The 18,826-nt window shown below is 41.1% G+C and overlaps 2 protein-coding genes across 2 annotated transcripts; both read left to right on the top strand.

Moving 5' to 3' along the window:
• The first annotated feature begins 357 nt into the window (after window positions 1-357).
• On the top strand, window positions 358-12,198 carry scinla (scinderin like a). The gene is made up of 17 exons (XM_012882517.3): window positions 358-519; window positions 1,390-1,579; window positions 1,667-1,821; window positions 3,163-3,324; window positions 3,409-3,558; window positions 3,638-3,724; window positions 6,537-6,669; window positions 6,839-6,927; window positions 7,024-7,230; window positions 7,338-7,471; window positions 7,729-7,819; window positions 10,011-10,181; window positions 10,265-10,439; window positions 10,530-10,645; window positions 11,490-11,567; window positions 11,655-11,715; window positions 11,818-12,198. Exons 1-17 carry the CDS (start codon window positions 373-375, stop codon window positions 11,985-11,987), a joined length of 2,316 nt encoding a protein of 771 aa, XP_012737971.2. The 5' UTR covers window positions 358-372; the 3' UTR covers window positions 11,988-12,198.
• A 361-nt stretch (window positions 12,199-12,559) lies between these two features.
• zgc:109982 (uncharacterized protein LOC553564 homolog) lies at window positions 12,560-17,301 on the top strand. Its single transcript, XM_012882518.3, has 6 exons — window positions 12,560-12,709; window positions 13,496-13,657; window positions 14,852-15,031; window positions 15,191-15,284; window positions 15,602-15,785; window positions 16,951-17,301. Exons 1-6 carry the CDS (start codon window positions 12,613-12,615, stop codon window positions 17,185-17,187), a joined length of 954 nt encoding a protein of 317 aa, XP_012737972.1. The 5' UTR covers window positions 12,560-12,612; the 3' UTR covers window positions 17,188-17,301.
• The last annotated feature ends 1,525 nt before the right edge of the window (window positions 17,302-18,826 follow it).

Below are 18,826 nucleotides of genomic sequence, written 5' to 3'. Positions count from 1 at the left end.
AAAAATGCCAGCCTTCCAAATGTTACTGTGACTTTAACAAAGGATCAGGAGAACTTTGTGAAGCCTTCATACCTGAACTACCAGGAAATTGTAAATAAATATCAGATGGATTCCACCAGTAAACAGAGAACAGAAGTATGTAGGGTAAGCTTAAAGTCTGCTTAAATCTCATTTTGTTTTCACTTCCTGTTTTCATGTGCATGTTCAAGCATAGATCATCTACTGTGTCTTAAAAGTGACACATTACTCTCCCCAGGATTAAAGTCTAAGTTAAGTCAAAATGGGACTCGGGAGGTTCAGATGTTGTGTGTGTTTGGAAATCTTTGCAGCAAGTTAGGAGAAGTGTTCTTCTGCAGGCTGGGCCGGGCCTGGATGTGGCTGAACACGCCTCTCTGTCTGAGGGCGGATGTTTCCTCTGCTCTTATAGCCCACGGCAGCTCAAACAGATCTGCGCGGAAGATTGGAAGAGCAGCAGTGCAGCTTCTCAACACACAGAATCTGACTTCTCTCCCCACCCAGGTGAGGAAAATGTCTTGTATCAATTGATCTTCCGTGCTATAACGTTTTTTAGATTCTACGTTGCTTTTATGGAACAGCAATGAGTTCCTGCAAGCCTGACCGTGCTGACTGAAGATTCACTACAAGTTTTCATTCAACTAAAATAAAGAATGCATACGTAATGCACATTATGACCTGATACTGCTGATATACATTTTCTTGCATAATGTTATACAAATATTTATGCAAGGTGGTTGGATGTGGAAAGGCTGTTTGTTTGCCTTTTGCCACTTGGGCATAATTGCGAAAAGGAAGCCTTGCACGATTGCAGTTTCTAAGTGCCTGAGGGGAGTGGTTCCTCATTTTTAAAGAACCCTGCATACACTTTGCAGTTTAGCCTGATAGAAGGTTGGCTTAGACACACCCTGATGCATCAAACACAGTGTTTTACCTTCAAGAGCAGCTCAGTTAATTAAGTGCCAGTATGACAGGTTCAGTAACGTGGGCTGAACCTAGTGTTCTTGGAACCCTAGAAGAGTTTAGAGGAAATGAAACAAAGCACAGTAACGATCGCTACAGTAGATGCTTTGATGCCAACTGGTTTGTGGTGGTTTTCAAAGCGGACCTAGATCTTTACCGTGCGAACATATTTGAGTCACTGAATAAAAATTAAATGCTTGCACTGCTGAAGAGAATGAAAACTTTCTTGTCTCCAACCCAAAGCGAACCGGTTTGTGATCGCCTTAGAGGAGAGAAAGGGCACTGATTGGCTTGGAAAAAGAAATTAAAAAAATGGATTTCAAAAAGGGAATTTGTTCCATTTGAGAAACTCGTCAATAGTTTCCTCTAAGGTGGGCAAGTATGCATCAGTGAAGGTCTGTCTGCTTTAAGGCCTTCAGCACCATGGTACACAAGGAGTTCCAGTCTGCAGGGAAGAAGCCCGGACTGCAGATATGGCGAGTGGAGAAGATGGATTTGGCACCCGTTCCATCAAAGCTCTATGGAGACTTCTACACAGGGGATGCCTACATCGTCCTCTTCACCACTCCTGCTCCTTCATACAATGTGCACTCATGGATTGGTATAACTGATTTATAATCATTCAGTTTTCATCTGCAACTTTCTTACAGAAAACAGTTTTATCCTTCTTCTATCTGTTGTGCTGCAGGCAATGAAGCAAGTAAAGATGAGAGCGGGGCTGCAGCCATTCTCATCACTCAGCTGGATGATCACCTCGGTGGTGCTGCGGTGCAATTCAACGAGTTCCAAAACCAAGAGTCGCTCACCTTCCAGGGTTACTTCAAGTCTGGCATAAAGTACATGGTGAGATACTCCTGCTTCATAACTTGTGTTTCTACCAATGAAAAGAAGGACTTCATTTGTTATTAATGTGCAGCAGGCATGGAACTTTTTAAGCTGAGGGGTTGAATTTGTTGGGTTATTCTGGGAGCTCTCTGGAGTTGTGGTAGGCTGCTCCTCCTGGTTTTCCATGGAGGGTTTCCATGGAGAGTTTGAACCAGCAAACAGGAAAAACAGGGACACACTCTGACAAATGCCAAAACACCAGACTGCTACAAATGCCATTAACTTAAATAGTTTGTCCAATACTGATCATTTTTTTCCATTTTGCTGCTCTTCTTGTTTTCCAGAGCACATTTAAAAATAAATAAATAAGTGGGATTATCACACAGGATCTCGCTGTGGGAAACATTCCTTTTAAATTCGGCTGCATGTTGCCATGAGTCACCACATTCCTTTTGTTTTGTAGGCTGAACCTTAGGGCAGACTTTCTTCCATTGCAGTCCAACCATAAAGATGTTTCAGTTTATGATATTCCGCTCCAGAATGCCTTTAAAGCCCACTGGATTATTTGTGACTGCAATTAAACTAACGCTAAGAGATTTTTTACAATAGTATTCGGATGATAATTGCTCAAACCTTTTAGCTTCTGGCCCACTAAATAACACTGGAAGAGACTTGCGAGTCCCACTGTTTGTTAAATACTCTATTCTTTATAGAATAAATATGTTCTTATCATAATCCCTTTTGTTATTTACTTTTACTTCTGAAGACTTCAACACCATAGGATCTTTCACTTCTTGACAGACGGCCCCCAGTGTGGTCATGACCCAAACTTTGGGAACCGCTGCATTATAATGAGGCTTTTTCTTCAGATTTACAGCAGCAAGTACAGCAGCAAAATATGAAGTTTTTCTTCAGTTTATTTGACAAAAATTTATTTGATTCAGCTAACCAGGTCGTCTTTTGTTAAGTCTACACAGTCAGAAGAAGGCGTTGTGGTTTTTAAAGTGTTTGTGCAATATGGGAGTGTGAGTGTAATTCCTGGAGTTGTGGGCTGTTACCTGTTAGCCTGACATATTCAGTGGTTCCTAGAAAGAACAAATGGAAGGATTGCAAAGGGATCAAGCTTTAATCCAAGGGAAGGAGTTGTACGTGTTCATTTGTTTGTGGTTTGGTGGTTGAAAGTTGAGCAAACAGGGTGGTGTGTGCATTAGAGAGAAGCGCTTCTCTGTCTTTACAGAATGAAATGCCTAACAACGTTGTTTGCAGGATGTGATGTTTAACATATTCATGATTTTCATGCTTGGTCTTTGAGCATTTGTATTAAGTGTTAATGTTGTGTTAATGATTTGTTACCTACAGGAAGGTGGAGTAGCCTCAGGCTTCAAGCATGTTGTGACCAACAACATGGATGTGAAGCGCCTGCTGCGCGTCAAAGGCCGGCGTACGGTCAGAGCCACTGAGATGGCCCTGACCTGGACGAGCTTCAACAAAGGAGACTGCTTCATCATTGACCTGGGAAAGGTAAGACAAAGTCTACGCTAATGAAAATAAAGGCATAATCCCTCCTTAATTTGCTCCCTTCTCTTCCGCATGGTGCACAAACAGGAGATCTACCACTGGTCTGGCAGTGAGAGCAATCGCTATGAGCGGCTGAAGACCACTCAGATGGCCCAGGACATCCGTGACAATGAGAGAAATGGGCGCGCTGACATGATCATGATCGAAGAGGGATCTGAACCAGAGGCTGTCACCAAAGTAAGCTTTTTCCCAAAATCTTTGTTGCTGGTCATTTGGTTTCTAAGAGGTCCATCAACAGTCATCTGCTTTTTAACAGGAACTTGGACCAAAGCCAGAGTTACCTTCAGGAGACTCTGATGAGTGTGATGAAAAGGCCAAGAAGAATAAGGCTTCTCTGTATCTGGTAAAGATATGCCACTGGTGAACATGTCTCTATGAAAGGTTCACTTGTATACTGTTACTGGTTACAGGAAGAAATGTCTTAATAATGTGCAACAAGTTATATATTTCCTTCCAATATTACTATTTACATACTTACAAATAATATATGATAAATTAGATACACATATAGGCAGCAATACTAAAAGGAACAACAACAATACACTGACAAAATGTTCAAGCCTCTTCAACGTAGAAACAAAAGTGCAAAGGTGTCTTGAAATTGCAAATCAAGTCACTTTCAGATTTGCATATTCCCAATTTAAGCAAGTCAGGACAATTTGCAACAAGTTACATGTTGAAAAACCCACAAACTTAAGTTCTGTGCTAAAAACCCATTGTAAAAAGTTTAGTTTGTAGGAAAAATTAAGTGCATTGAACTTAAAGCAGGTGTCAGTTTTTACAGTGTAACCTTTCAGCTAAAACGTGTGAATCTCTATCAATAATCTGATCTTGATCTTAAAAGTCTACAGAAAGCTCAAAGTTATTCATCAAGGCCCAGATGAAGTTTAAACATATAGAGCACCACTGTAGTCTTCTAATTGTCTTTCAAACCTTACAATTACATTTGGGTTAAAGGCCTTGCTTTGTAGAAAATTCACCACAATCCAATCTAATAGATACTGCAAGTCCCTGGAAAAAAGAGTCCTCAGAACCTACTGGAATAATAATGTGCCTTCAATAAATATCAGACCTCTGGACGTTCCATAGGTCTTTTCAGTCTTTCTCTGAAGTGAATTTCCTGCTAAAATTTTCAGATAAATCCTCAACTCAATAAAATGTGTCCCTTTCTTCAGATATTCCCTTATTTAGGCTTGTGATAGTTAAAAAGTAGAGTTATTTATTTTGATTTCTTATAGACTCAAAATATAGTCAAACAGCATTGTGGTTCTCTTGTCATGATGAGGTAGCAAAAGGACCTAAAATGGAGACCCAAATGGTGATGACGATGATGTTTAATGTAAATAAGGAAACTTACAGTCGTTGCACCGGAACTGACTACAGCAGGCACAGAGAAACAAGGTGACAGGAGGAGAAGAAGACATAATTAACAGGAGCAGAACAGGAAGGAAACACAGGAAGACATATATAATATATATTATATATTATATATATATAATATATATAATATATAACAGAATATAATACAAAAATGATCACAGAATGAACTAACAGAATCCACTAACTAAAACAAACAAAGCAAAAACACAGAAGGATATTAAACCAAAGAGGGCATGATCCAGGAGGTTAAAGAATCAGTCCAGAACAAACACCTGGAAATCATGACAGCTCTTGTCTGGAGAATGTTGTTGAAGTAAAATGTTCCTTCAGGTGGCACCTTGGTCAGCAAGGTTTCTTTTCCGCGTTTTGTTTCCATGGTAACCAAATGTCGTACTGGCCAATAGTTGGTTGTGGAACTCTCCACTGCTTTCATAACAAGCATGCACCAAAGTATCAGCATCAAAGTTTGGTATTGGACAGACCCACTGCTTTGTCATGTGAATGGAAGGATGACCCAGGTCAGCTTTGGTTTAGTGAGAATTGTTTTCTAGAAATCAGAAACATATTTGGAAAATGTCTATTTTCATATGACAAAGTCTTTTTACCCAAGACGCTCAACGCCAGGTTTACTACATCTGTGCTGAGACCTTTCTGAATAAATGTGTGAATAGATCAATGTAAAATATTGTGTAAAACTGCTTTGATTGGCAGTATGACTAAAAACACAATGTATACAGGTGTTGCTCATTAACTGTTTTACATTGTCCTCTGGGGCTGTGCAATTTTGCCAAAAATCTAAATTGCGATTTATTTCAACCATAATTGAGATTTAATTTTGAGCCCTGAAGATAAAGATGTCCGTAAAGAAGGACTATTTTAGACAAGAAATATAACAGGTTTTTTTTTATTTATTTATCAGAATATCATTATTCAAGAGAATAGCTTGTTGAGTTGGACATCAATCCTTGTTGAAAATAAAGTGCAAAGTGCAACTAACAAACAAGTCTATGTAATTAACACTTTGACCAGAACTTTCGAAATACCATGGTGAGATTCCTGAAAGTTTCTGGTAAAAACAGTATGAATATATAAACTCTAAAACAAATAATACAATTTGATTATCTCACTGCTGCAACTCTCTTCCCTTTCATGTGGAGGTAAACCCACTTTAAACATACAGTATTACATAAAGGACGTCTCTTTCCCATTAATTATTGCATAGCCAAAAATTGCTGACCTCTGCAATATGGGAATTGCGTTTTTTTTTTTTTTTTTTTTAAATTGCGATTATATTGCAAATGCGATTAATTGTGCAGCCCTGTTGTCAGCTAGAGACATTGCCATGACGACGGTCAAAACCAAGACAACAGCATTCTCTAACTTCCTGGTGCACTTACAGCTAAAAACAGATCAATCCTATTATCCAAGCACACCATTAGCAGAATAAAAAAGTGGTGTAGCTGCTTCATGCAGTTGAACAGACTGCTTTTCTTCCAACATTTTAAATGTCCTCTAACAGATGTGAATGTTTGAACAGATCCTTATAGGATGACATGGATGCAGAAGCACAACACAGCTGTGCCCTGGCAGTAGCAAAAGCTTTGGGCTGTTTTATTTAGGAAACTACTGCCTACATGACTAGAAGAAACTGGTGTTTTTATAAGCATTGCTTACTTTTAGGGATTTCGTCATGCAGTAAAGTGATTAAAAAATTGTAAAGTCATCAATCAGGATGTAATGTTGAAATAGGCTTAAATCCTGTCTTTTATTTGCAGGTTTCTGATGCTGCTGGTAGCCTGACAACAACTTTGGTGGCCAGTTCAAACCCATTCAAACAAAACATGCTCTCTCCTGATGAATGCTACATCTTGGACAATGGAGAAGACAACAACATATTTGTTTGGAAAGGTATAAGACTTTTCAATTCTGTTTCTTTTTCTGGCTCTATTTTGTACATTCATTAAAGCAAAAAGTTTAGTACTCTGTGACAATTCTCTATTAAAGAAAAGGTTAATCATTCACTGATTAGACCAACGTGTCTCCAGCTCTGACCATTGTACCATACCCTAAATTGCAGGACCGAAGGCAAACCCAGATGAGCGTAAAGAGGCGCTGAATGCTGCTCAAAAGTTTATCAAACAAAAAAACTACTCCCCAAGAACAAAGGTGCTGTTGCCATGCCATCCAACCATCTTATCAGATCTCCGTTACAAGGTATCATGTAAAGATACTCATTGCTTGGTGTGTCTCTGCCAAAAACAGGTTCAGATCATTCCCGCAGGGAGTGAGACCACTCTATTCAAGCAGTTCTTCTTCAAATGGCTGGAGGGAGAGTGCACGGGCCAGACCTACACTGTAGGCCGCATCGCTAAAGTGGAGAATGTTCCCTTTGATGCCACAAAGCTACATGGTAACAACGCCATGGCTGCCCAACATTGCATGGTGGATGATGGCAGTGGGAAGGTCCAGGTAAGGCCGCTGGCTATGCTGCAATTAGGAAACATATTTCCTATTATTATTATTGGTAATAGTAGTGGTATAGATATTAGTGGTTTAAAATATGACACCATTGGCAGATCTGGCGTGTGGAAGGAGGTGACAAAGCTCCTGTGGACCCATCCAGCTATGGCCACTTCTATGGAGGAGACTGTTACCTGGTGCTGTATTCCTACAATCATGGAGGCAGACAGAAGCACATCATCTACACCTGGTGGGTGTAACTTTCTCAGCATGACGGAGCACTATTTCTAAGATAGCTACAGACAAACTGGTCCCTGATAGTCCTCTATACATCTCCTCTACCCTTCTGTTCTTAACTGTCTACAATGCTGGCAAACTTTGCAATTAATATTAAATTATTTTCAGGCATTAATGTTTCTTTATAATATGGGAAGCAGGCTGATATTACCAGATTGCAGAGAACCAACATCCATGTGATTGGAGAACAACTGTATTCCTGTGCTGCAGGCAAGGCCACAAGTGCAGTCAGGATGAACTGGCGGCGTCGGCTTTTCTCACAGTGAGACTGGACGATTCAATGGGAGGAGTGGCCACACAAGTATGTTATTCTCATCTTGTATTTTTACCAAAAACAACAAGTATATTTTCTGTGCCGAGTTTTACGACTTCTGATGCCAGATAAATCCATCCATCCATCCATCCATCAATTTTCTAGCGCGAAGGGTGCTGGTGTCTATCTCCAGCTGTCAATGGGCAAGAGGCGGGGTGCACCATGGACAGGTCGCCAGTCTATCGCAGTTGCCAGATACAATTCCATTAACATTTTTTTTTTGTTTTGCCCACACGCTGCAAAAAGGGAACTAAAAGTAAGTGCCAATGGGATGAGTATTCTTACCCCTAAAATAAGATAATTAGATATGCTGTACTTGAAATGAGATAATGGAGATTAATTGTTTCTATTTTTAGTGCATTGGCAAATAGTCTTATTTACCTGCTCAAATCACGGAAAAATACACTAATTTCCTGGAAACTTTATTTACTTTTAGTTCCCTTTCAAGTAGCACCTTGTTTGTTCTGATACTTAATGTGGGCTGCACTAAAAGGCCCAACACGGGTTCCTTGCAGCAGGAAGGTCTTGGGGGTGAATCCCCCCCAGCGTGATCTCTCAGTGCCTGCGGAGATTCTCTCCTGGTATTCTGTCCTCCTCATACAGTTCAGAAACATAACTGTTAGGTTTGATTGCTAGTCTTAAATTGCCCGTTGGTGTGTGTGTTTGTGTGTGTGTGTGTGTGTGTGTGTGTGTGTGTGTGTGTGTGTGTGTGTGTGTGTGTGTGTGTGTGTGTACATGGTGGTTTGTTCTGTGTGTCTCTGTGTTACCCTCTGATGGACTGGCAACATGTCCCCTGTGTACCCCTGCTCTCACCCAATGACCTGTTAATAGGCACCAGCACCCAGCGACCCTGCAAGGACAAGGGGGTATAGATAATGGAAATGTTGTGGGTTCCAAAGAAGAAGAATTGCCAATTTTCACCCGCTAGCCAGTGCAGTGGTTCCACAATTTGTTTCTTGGTAGCCTCTGTTCTCTGTGTTTAAAATGAAGAGAGTACAAAGCAGATCAAGTTAACCCAGGGTTTGTAATAATCAAGGTGCACTACAACATAAACACAATTGGAGGCACAATAATAAAACAAGAGTATGTGTTTGGTAAAAAACGTGGGCAATGAAACAAGCTACAGAACTGTTATAAAACTGCTTGAAAAACAGCCAAAAAGACTTTTGCATTCACCACCAATGTTCATTCAAAAGAGTGATCCATCCTTGTACTTTTTTTAAATGAATGGCACCTAAGTTAGATAAAAAACACAATCTAAGTTTATTGCTAGCAGAGACCTATAATGTGAACCGATCCTGGGATCAGGTACACTAGGCCCACTGGGTTAAGTTTTCCACCTCCGGCCATTCAAACTGACATGTATGTTTATGATCGGTGGGAGGAAACAGGGTACCTAGCAAAGAAAATGGTCCAAAATTATACCATTTAAAAACATGAACAGCATAATGTCTAAAAAGACTTCTTACAACATGGAATACAATATTAGACATCGCCTGCCTTGACTGACCTTCTGACATATTTTTTGGTCAAAGTCTGAGTTTCGAGCATAACTTAGGATGCCTAATGCTAACCACTCTGCTTGTGTTGCCTCATCTTAGCTTCAGAGAACTTGATGTGCACATATTTCAGCGAAGTCTGATCAGGTTAATTGTCGGATCAAAATGGTACTTAGTTAAAAATTAGGATACTGGTTTGAGTCCTTGAGTCTCTTCTCATTGTTATACACGCCCAAGCGGCCATTTCCAGCTTGTCTAAATGTCTCAGCGCAGCACTGTACAGCTACAGGACAAGCCTGGACTAAAGAAAGAATATTGCTCATTGGTGGCGAATCACAGTATAGTTGGTTGAACTCCTGAAATCGTTTAGTCAGTGTACTCAAACAGTGAACATGAAATATATTGAGTAGTTAAAACTCTATATAGAAATGAGCTTCCTCTACATTGTCATTGCCTGCAATAATTGACATAACATTTTTCTGCTTATACATTTTTATGACTAGCCCCTCTCTGGGCCTTTTTCGAATACTTTGAAGCCCCAGATGATTCCGTTCTGGTCTTTGATGGGATACAAGATTTTCCTTGATGCCTTAGCTCTATGTTTAAAGCAGATGGGCTGCAGCTGTGACACCCACAACCTCTATAAACACAACGTTTAAGCAACAGATGTGTCTCTACAGGTCCGGGTCACTCAGAGCCAAGAACCCCCTCATCTTGTGAGCTTGTTTAAGGACAAGCCTTTGGTCATCCACCTGGGTGGGACGTCCCGCAAGGGTGGAGACAGCAAACCTGCCAGCACGCGGCTCTTCCATATCCGCCAGAGCTCCACCAAAGCTTTGCGGGCTGTTGAGGTAGGCTCTGTTTCTTACAAAGAGGTAACACAGAGACGATGCTTTTCGGGACAAACATTGAAAATCTGTCATCTCTCACCCAGGTGGAAGCTACGGCCTCCAGTCTCAACACTAACGACGTCTTTGTGCTGAAATCGCCGGACTCCCTATTCGTGTGGAAGGGAAAAGGAGCAAGTCCAGATGAGATGAATGCAGCCAAGTATGTTGCCAGCCTGCTGGGTGGAACTCCCATAGAGATGGAGGAATCCAAGGAGAAAGGTGATAGGCAAAAGTAGACGTTCAACCACCGCAAGATGCTGTTGCAAGTAGTACTTTGTTGTGTTGAACAAGATGTTGTCCTACTGGCAGCTGATTTCTGGTCAGCACTGGGGGGAAAGAAAGACTACCAGACCTCCATTACCCTCCAGAAAAACATCAAACCTCCAAGACTGTTTGGATGTTCCAATAAGACTGGCCGGCTGATAGTGAGTATTCATGTTCACTTGTTTACTACTACAGACATCAGGTCTTTAATGTTATAGAGTCAGGCTCCATTCAAATAGCCTTAATAATAGCTTCTAGCTCCTGTTCCTAGCTCCTGTTTCTTAACCTTTCACGGGGTCAACAGTAAGAACTCGGACAGCCTTTAACTCCGACGTCATTATATGACTGAAATGCTCATGGGTGATGAGAGTCAAATCGAGGTCTACAGCCTTCCGAAAATGAACTACAAAGTGCGTGATCTCTTCTCTCCGGACATTTTCTCTGATTTCTGTGAGGACTGTGGGATACATTAAGGCTTCTTAGCACCAGTAAGGGTTCCTAGGAAAAATTAACCATGGGAGGGAGCATAAGGACTTCTTTTCCTACCTCCTTTCTTACCGACTGCTCTCTTTGGATAGCATTTATCATGGCAACCGCTGTCGCACTTCTGCTTTGGCTAAACAGTCCTTACCATTTTGCAATGTGTCACTTTGTAAAAGTGAAACCCCTGCAGCATCTCTAGTCTTTTGTAAGCTCCAACAAGTGTTCTTGCAGGTTTGGCCTGTGTTCCTCTGACCAGCTTCCTTTTCTAAGCTGACAACAGGCACCACCACAACAGGATGCTGACATCAGTTTTCTGCCACACAAGGCAATAACATATTAGCCAAGAAGTGTAGTGTTGGTCTGATCTTCTTTTCATATGTTTGCTGCATCCCTTATATACTTGGTACATTGGAAGTTGTGGTTGTAATAATGTGATAAACTGTGGGAACAGACGTTCAAAGGATGGCAACATGTTTACAAAGCATCATACTTTTCCATAAGCATGAGTTTCACAATGTACAGGCAGAAGAGGTGCCCGGCGACTTCTCACAGATCGATCTGGCAACTGACGACGTCATGATTCTGGACACATGGGATCAGGTCTGTGGAGGATTACATGGGTGGATGGTAAATCTCTTTTCAGGCAATTTCCTGGCTTTAAACTCATTCAGATGTTTCTGTCCTCAGGTTTTTGTCTGGATTGGAAAAGAAGCAAATGAAACAGAGAAGGCTGGAGCGCCTAAAATCGGTACATCTCACCCCTACCCTCTCTCCTCACCTCAATCGCAAAGAACATTTCCAGAACACACCTGAGTTTGAGTTTCTTAACGTCACCTTCTTTTCCTTTCAGCTGAGGAGTATGTGAAATCAGACCCCTCTGGCCGTCGTGGCATCCCCATCATCACCATCAAGCAGGGGCAGGAGCCACCCTCCTTCACTGGCTGGTTCCTTGCTTGGGACCCCAAGATGTGGGACCAAGATGCCTATGAACGCATGAAATCCTTAAACAAAAAGAATTAAGTGTAGAAAACAAAAACTGCCTAATGTTGCGCCCCCAATGTTGGAAATGTTATGGCGGACAAAGCTTTCTTCCATGTTCTTGCTGTTTTTCATATGCATTGATTTGCTTGCACCAGGAAACTGGCTGGTTTGTGCAACTCACTAAGAAAAAAACAAAACAAAAACAGGATGTGATCTTGTTTTCCAAGTTTTGTGGCCGCAAAAAAAAAAACACACATTTTATCCACATATCATAAAGTGAGATTTCAGAAAAAATCTGAATATATGCACTGCTATGAACTCTACATTGAAAAAAAAAATGTGAACCCTAAATTTGTAATAAAAATAAACGCATTTTCTGACCCCATATTTTTGTCTGACAAGTCTTCAATATGTTCCACGCCTTGGCTTCCCTGTGACAATAGTCTTGTTATCATTAACCTAAATCCTCCTGTGCATCAGCCCCATGTGTTGGCCACGCTTGATGGTAATCTGCAGACCATGCGCACAAGGCTTCTGCTGAGTTGCAAGCCTGTGGATTAAGGAGCGGGCTTTAAGAGCGCCCCAACTATTGCCTGCCTTCTTTTGTTCTCCTTCATTCTGCATCAGCTGTGGCTGCAAGACAAACAGGAACAAAGCAGGCACAATGAACCAGAAGGTGGTACTCATCACAGGCTGTTCCTCCGGGATCGGCCTCGCTCTGGCCAGCCGGATCGCGAAGGATGAGAAGAAGAGGTTCATGGGTAAATGTTTCCATTTGCTGCTTGTCTTAAAACTGGGTGTGTTCACTTAAATGATAAAACAATCGAATGTTCAAGGTTTGTGTCATGTAAAAGTATCAGATTGTTACATGAATATAGTAATCCACTGAATAACTATAGCACAAAAAAGTGCTGTGAAGAAAAATATTTGGGTTTATTTTTTAAGGGAGGATCTTTTATTTTCTCTCAACTTTCATCGAGTTACTGGGCCTGTTTATGCAACTTATTGGGTGCTCCGGGCAATTTTAGCACTGCGTAAACATCAAGAGGAGATTAATCGATATTTCTATATAACTTTAAAGTCTCTTGCCACCCAGTTTCAGTTACTCCTTATGTAACACACAAAGAGATAGAGGGAATGCACAAAAAACTGAGGATGAAATACAATTTAAAAAGCTAAATATTCAAGATCATCGGGGCATTTGTTTGTTATCACATAGTAATTCATATATTGTCACACAGTTATATATTCCCTTGGAAACAGTCCCAGTGGTCTGAGGATTATCCTGAGTAAATGCGATGATTGATTTACTATCGCATCATCCTGAAAAAGGAAGCTGAAGTTGAGCTGAACGGCTGTCGCTCCACTGCTTTGACTGCACAGCTTCTCTTGCATTGTTTGGTCTGGTCAGCAGGCAAATCAGGATCAAAGCGAAGAAATAAAACACGCATTACAGCTGATCACAAATATATCATACTGCACAGCAGGTAAGACCCACACCAAACGCGCTCTGCACTCAAAGGAACAATTTCTTTTATGTGTTGTAGTCTATGCCACCATGAGAAACCTGAGCAAGGCCGAGCCGCTGGTGGAGGCCGCCGGCCGGACTCTGGGCAGGACACTGGAGATCAAGCAGCTGGACGTGTGCAGCGAGGAGTCCATCAAAGCCTGCGTGGACAGCCTGCCAGAGCGCAGGGTGGACATCCTCAGTAAGCCGGCACACTTGTCGCAATTCAGATACTTATACTACCATTTTATTCTTCGTTCTCTCTGTGCACACGTTTCCACTGCAGAGAAACACTACAAGCCAGTACATGCACCAAACAGGCCAGGATCTTACATAGTGTCCCCCACAGTGGCCCTCGGTAGTGTTCTTGTCCTGTAAGTGCATGCAATCCTCTGCATAGGCCACTTCTTTGGACTCTACTGGGCTACTCCATATACTGCCACCTACTGGGAAGCCTGTGTAAGTTCACAACAATATCTTCAACCGCTATAATCAGTGGTCAGCCACAGACATGAATCAGTCCTTCTATAAGTATGGCACCTTAACAGTTAAAAAGGTTAAATTATGCAACTAAAATGTGAACTTTCTGATGTTATGTTTATGGAAACTGCACACCGCCTGTACATTAATCACTGACTGGCATTATGTCCATTACCATGACTATAGGCTTCTTGACGATACTCAAACTGCAGCCAGTAAACTTATTTCACCATAATCTAAAATCAAAGCAAAATCAATGGTTTCTGTAGATCAGTTCAGGTTTGCTTGTTACAGCTGATGTCTTTGTTTGCTTTAAAGACTATAATACAGCATCTTACACAAAGTGGAGTCACATTTGTCTGACATAAGTTGAGCTTAAGGTAAAAAGAAAATAACGCATCAGACATCTGAGAGCTCATATAGAATACTTCCTTTTCAGCTTATTAACACATAGTTAAAAAACTTTACACGTAAACAAAGAGTTAAATTTTTTAACCCCTAAAATTGACTGAAAACACTTCAGAAAATAATAATTTTCATGCATCCATCCAGCCACTAGGCTGTACGTTCTTACCCGTGATGAGTCGAGGGTGAACTGGCGCCTATTTGCAGCACTCATTGAGGGAGAGGCGGGGTAAACTTTGGAAAGGTCACTGGGAAACCTGGAGGCGCACAGGACCAACATCCATGCATCCAAACACACAGGAGCAGTTTAGAGTGACTAGTTAGTCTAACGGTCAGGTGTTTGGACTGTGGGAGGAAGCCAGAGTACCCACAGAGAACATGCAAACTCCACGAAGAAAGCCCCCTGGATGGATGACCTTCTTGGTGCATAGCAGCAGCGCTAAAACCTGCATTACAATGCAGCCCGTAACTTATGTATGTAACGGTTAATATTACCGCGCTCCTGTCTCAGTCAGCAACGCTGGGATGGGACTGATTGGACCCATCGAGTGTCAGTCTATCGATGAGATGAAGACGGTCATGGACACCAACTTCTTTGGGCTGGTGCGACTGCTGAAGGAAATCCTGCCTGACATGAAAAAGAGGAAAAAAGGCCACATCGTGGTCATCAGCAGCGTCATGGGCATTCAAGGTGAGGAAGGCTAAGCAGGTCATCTTCTGTGCAATAGTGTAAACATTGCCCTGACAGTCTGTCTGTCTGTCTGTCTGTCTGCCTGCCTGCCTGCCTGTCTGTCTGTCTGTCTGTCTGTCTGTCTGTCTGTCTGTCTGTCTGTCTGTCTGTCTGTTTTAGGAATCTTATTCAACGATGTCTATGCAGCATCCAAGTTTGCAGTGGAAGGCTTTTGCGAAAGCTTGGCAGTTCAAGCTCTGAGGTTCAGTCTGAAGTGAGTGAAATGTGCATCACCAACACGACAAAACATGCAAACAACACCAATGCATAAATAGAGCATCTGTTCAGACACGCTGCACAACACCAAACAAATATGTTACTTAAAGAATGTCATGGCAACAAGCGCCCACAGCCTGCTCTGGTTTCAGACAGGTTCTGACACGGTACCAGTCAGTTTCTCAACATCAGACAGTAACAGAGGGCTCTAACAAAGAATAGGATTGGTTAGGTCGCTGTGATAATTCCAAAATCCATGAAGTATTTCTTCATATCACCTTTTTTCCCTGTTCTTTTGTTCAACTTATTTGCCAGCATCAGCCTGATAGAACCAGGTCCAGTGATCACAGAGTTTGAGCGTAAGGTCTTTGAAGAGGGCATGAAGACGGATCTCAGCAAAGCAGACAAAGTGACTGCAGACATGTTCACAAACATCTACCTGAAGAACTACAGCCAGATCTTCGAAACCCTTGGTCAGACAGCGGAGGATGTAGCAGAGGTATTCGTTTAATATCAGTTCCTTTGACGCATCACTTTGCCGTTCATAGTCTGCACAGTTACTGTGCCTTGCAAAAGTATTCACCCTTTGAACTTCTCAATGTTTTGTTACGTTACAACAACAGACACAAGTGTATTTTAGAAAGATTTGATGTAATACTTGTGGAGTGGAGGGGAATGGATTGTAGATTTACCATCTAATTTTTTTAATAAGTCCATAAAGGTGTATTATGCATTTTTATTCGCTGAGAGCAATTCCAACCATCATTAAAAAAATGCAAAGATCATGCCACAACTGCACACCTGGCAAGGCATGGATGAGAGCATCAATTGGAAAAACAGCCAATAGGCCCACAGTTTGCAGGAGATGCAGAGAGTCACAGCTCAGGTGGCGGAATCTGTTAACAGAACCAATGACAGGATTAATACAAAAAATCTAAGAATAGAATTACACTAGCTGACTTACTACAAAATAACTATATAAAATATGCATTGATATAAATAAAGAAAATCCAACATCATAGTTATCATTTTAATAAGTGGAGGATTAACTGCAAACGAAACAACCCAACAGTCCTGTGCTATAGAGGTAGTGTGCAAGTGACAAGTTTAAAGTGACAATTATGCACTTGTACAATTGTAAGCATTCATTTTGTGGTTTTCCACAAGCCTTGTAGGGGACACATCATTCATGTGGTCACACATGAAGGAATTTTGTGGGCCATCCTGTGTGTGGCATAAAACGGAAACTGAACATCATCGTAAACACATGGTCCCGAGGGCGAAGCATCACGCCCAGTAAATCTGTGGCAAGACTTGAAAATAATGTTCACCGACACTGTTATCCATTTTAAGAAAGCTATTTTGTAATGCAAAATGGGGAAAAAAATGTATTCTCAGATGTACACAGATAGTTGAGATATTCACCAAAGACATGAGCTCAAAGGCCAATTTCATATTTTTAGTTGCAAACAAATAGTATACATCACTTCCTTCCATCTCTCAACTATGTATTATTCTGTGTTGGTATAGCACATAAAAAACAACTTTCCTTTGATGTTGTAACGTGACAACATGTTTGAATGGAGTGAGAAGTTTTGCTAATCTTTGTGAGATATCGTGTCTGTAAGTTGAGCTTATCCTCGCCGTGCGTGTTTTCCTCCCAGCACACCTACAGGATCATCACCATGGACAACCCTCCCTTCCGCCATCAGACAAACACTCTCTACACGCCCATGACCACACTGAAATATGCTGATCCCAATGGAGACCTTCCCATCGAAACATTTTACAAAATGGTGTTTGAACACGACAAAGTCTTCAACGCCAGCCTGAATTTCCTCAAGCTGCTGCGCTGGAGAAGTCGCAAAAGTTTTACCCTGGAAAAAGAGAAGAGTACCTGAGAGGACTTGCACCCACGTGTCCGGGACTGTGTCTACGTCCGAAAAATATATCACACCAGAATATACTCACGCAGCTAAGAATTTGTAAATAAATAAATCTCTGAGTAACAAAAATATGACTCTGCAGTCTTCTGCTCTTCAGAATGTGTTTCAGAGCAGTAAGCAAGGCACTTCTTCTGGCCCAACTTAAATTATATTAAACCAAGAGATTTCCATTGCTTAATACAGTAGCTCTTCATGTCATAGTAGGCTTTTGAAACAGGAGTATTCTAAGTTCATTTTGATAACTAGAATTTACAGTTACTAATGAAAACCCAGAGTTTGTTTTATTATTCTTGAACACAACTGAGAGGGGCCATCTGCTTCAGCCATGACCTACAGGGGCCTACCTTCTTTGTGGAGGATGTCAGTGGCTGTCCGCTGCTCTGCTCAATGATTGTGTTGGTCATTTACACAACTTTTTGGTATGAAATATCAATGTCTTTACTGATGTTACGCAAAATTAACATTTTTGAGAAACATTTGTTGCTGTCTTTTTTTTAGCTGTAAGCCATAATAATCACCACACAAATAAGCCCTGTAGATCAGGGGTCACCAACCTTTTTAAAACTGAGAGCTATTTCATCGGTACTGTGTTACACGAAGGGCTACCAGCACTGATCTTTGAACCAGACGAGTCAGGGCTCACCAATAAACATATTTGCAATGCTCTCTCTTTTTTTTTTTTTTAGATATTTTTTATTTTTAAATCTATATAAATGCAAGTGGGATTACAAAAGTAGAGCAACTGAATTACTGAAATAAATGCACTTATTGATGATATTCTAGTTTATGGAGACTGTGTGCTTTGCATGTTACCCGCTGTAATGGATTACAGGGATTCTTCTGCTCACTCACTGCCACCCTCCGTCGGACTAGAGGAACTGGATCACATATTTCTCAACTGACATCATGTGATTCTCAATGATGATTCATTTGGTTATTCAAAGCGTGCTCTATACAACAACAATTCAAATTCTAAGCAACTCAATGTTTCTCTTGATAAACATTTATTAGAATTATTTCTTATTTTTCCTAAATTAAATTGGAGAAGCTAAAATTAGAAGAAAATATTTCCTGTTTTTTATTTCCCTCATAACTTTTCTTGCAGCTTTTAATTCAATTCAATTCAGTTCAATTAAATTTTATTTATATAGCACCAATTCACGATACATGTCATCTCAAGGCACTTTACAAAGTCAAACTCAATCAAATCATCCAGATTGGTCAAAAAGTTCCCTGTCGAAGGAAACCCAGCAGATTGCATCAAGTCTCTCCAAGCAGCATTCACTCCTCCTGAAAGAGCATAGAGCCACAGTGGACAGTCGTCAGCATTGTCCATGGCTTTGCAGCAATCTCTCATACTGAGCATGCATGAAGCGACAGTGGAGAGGAAAACTCCCCTTTAAGTGGGAGGAAAACCTCAAGCAGAACTAGGCTCAGGATTTTTTTTAGGATTAGCTGAAGGTTTTATTTTATTATTTTTTTACTCAAGATTTTTATTCCCCTGGTATTAGAGAATTCCGATAGCTCAGCCTTGAAGCAACAAATGCATGGATTAATTTATCATCAACCCTCTGGGACAGAATATTTAGGTCTT

The sequence above is a fragment of the Fundulus heteroclitus genome, chromosome 9 (assembly GCF_011125445.2).
Source record: "Fundulus heteroclitus isolate FHET01 chromosome 9, MU-UCD_Fhet_4.1, whole genome shotgun sequence".
Taxonomy (NCBI): Eukaryota; Metazoa; Chordata; class Actinopteri; order Cyprinodontiformes; family Fundulidae; genus Fundulus; species Fundulus heteroclitus.
Note: the sequence above shows the minus strand (reverse complement) of the source record. Positions and strands in the feature narration are given on the sequence as shown.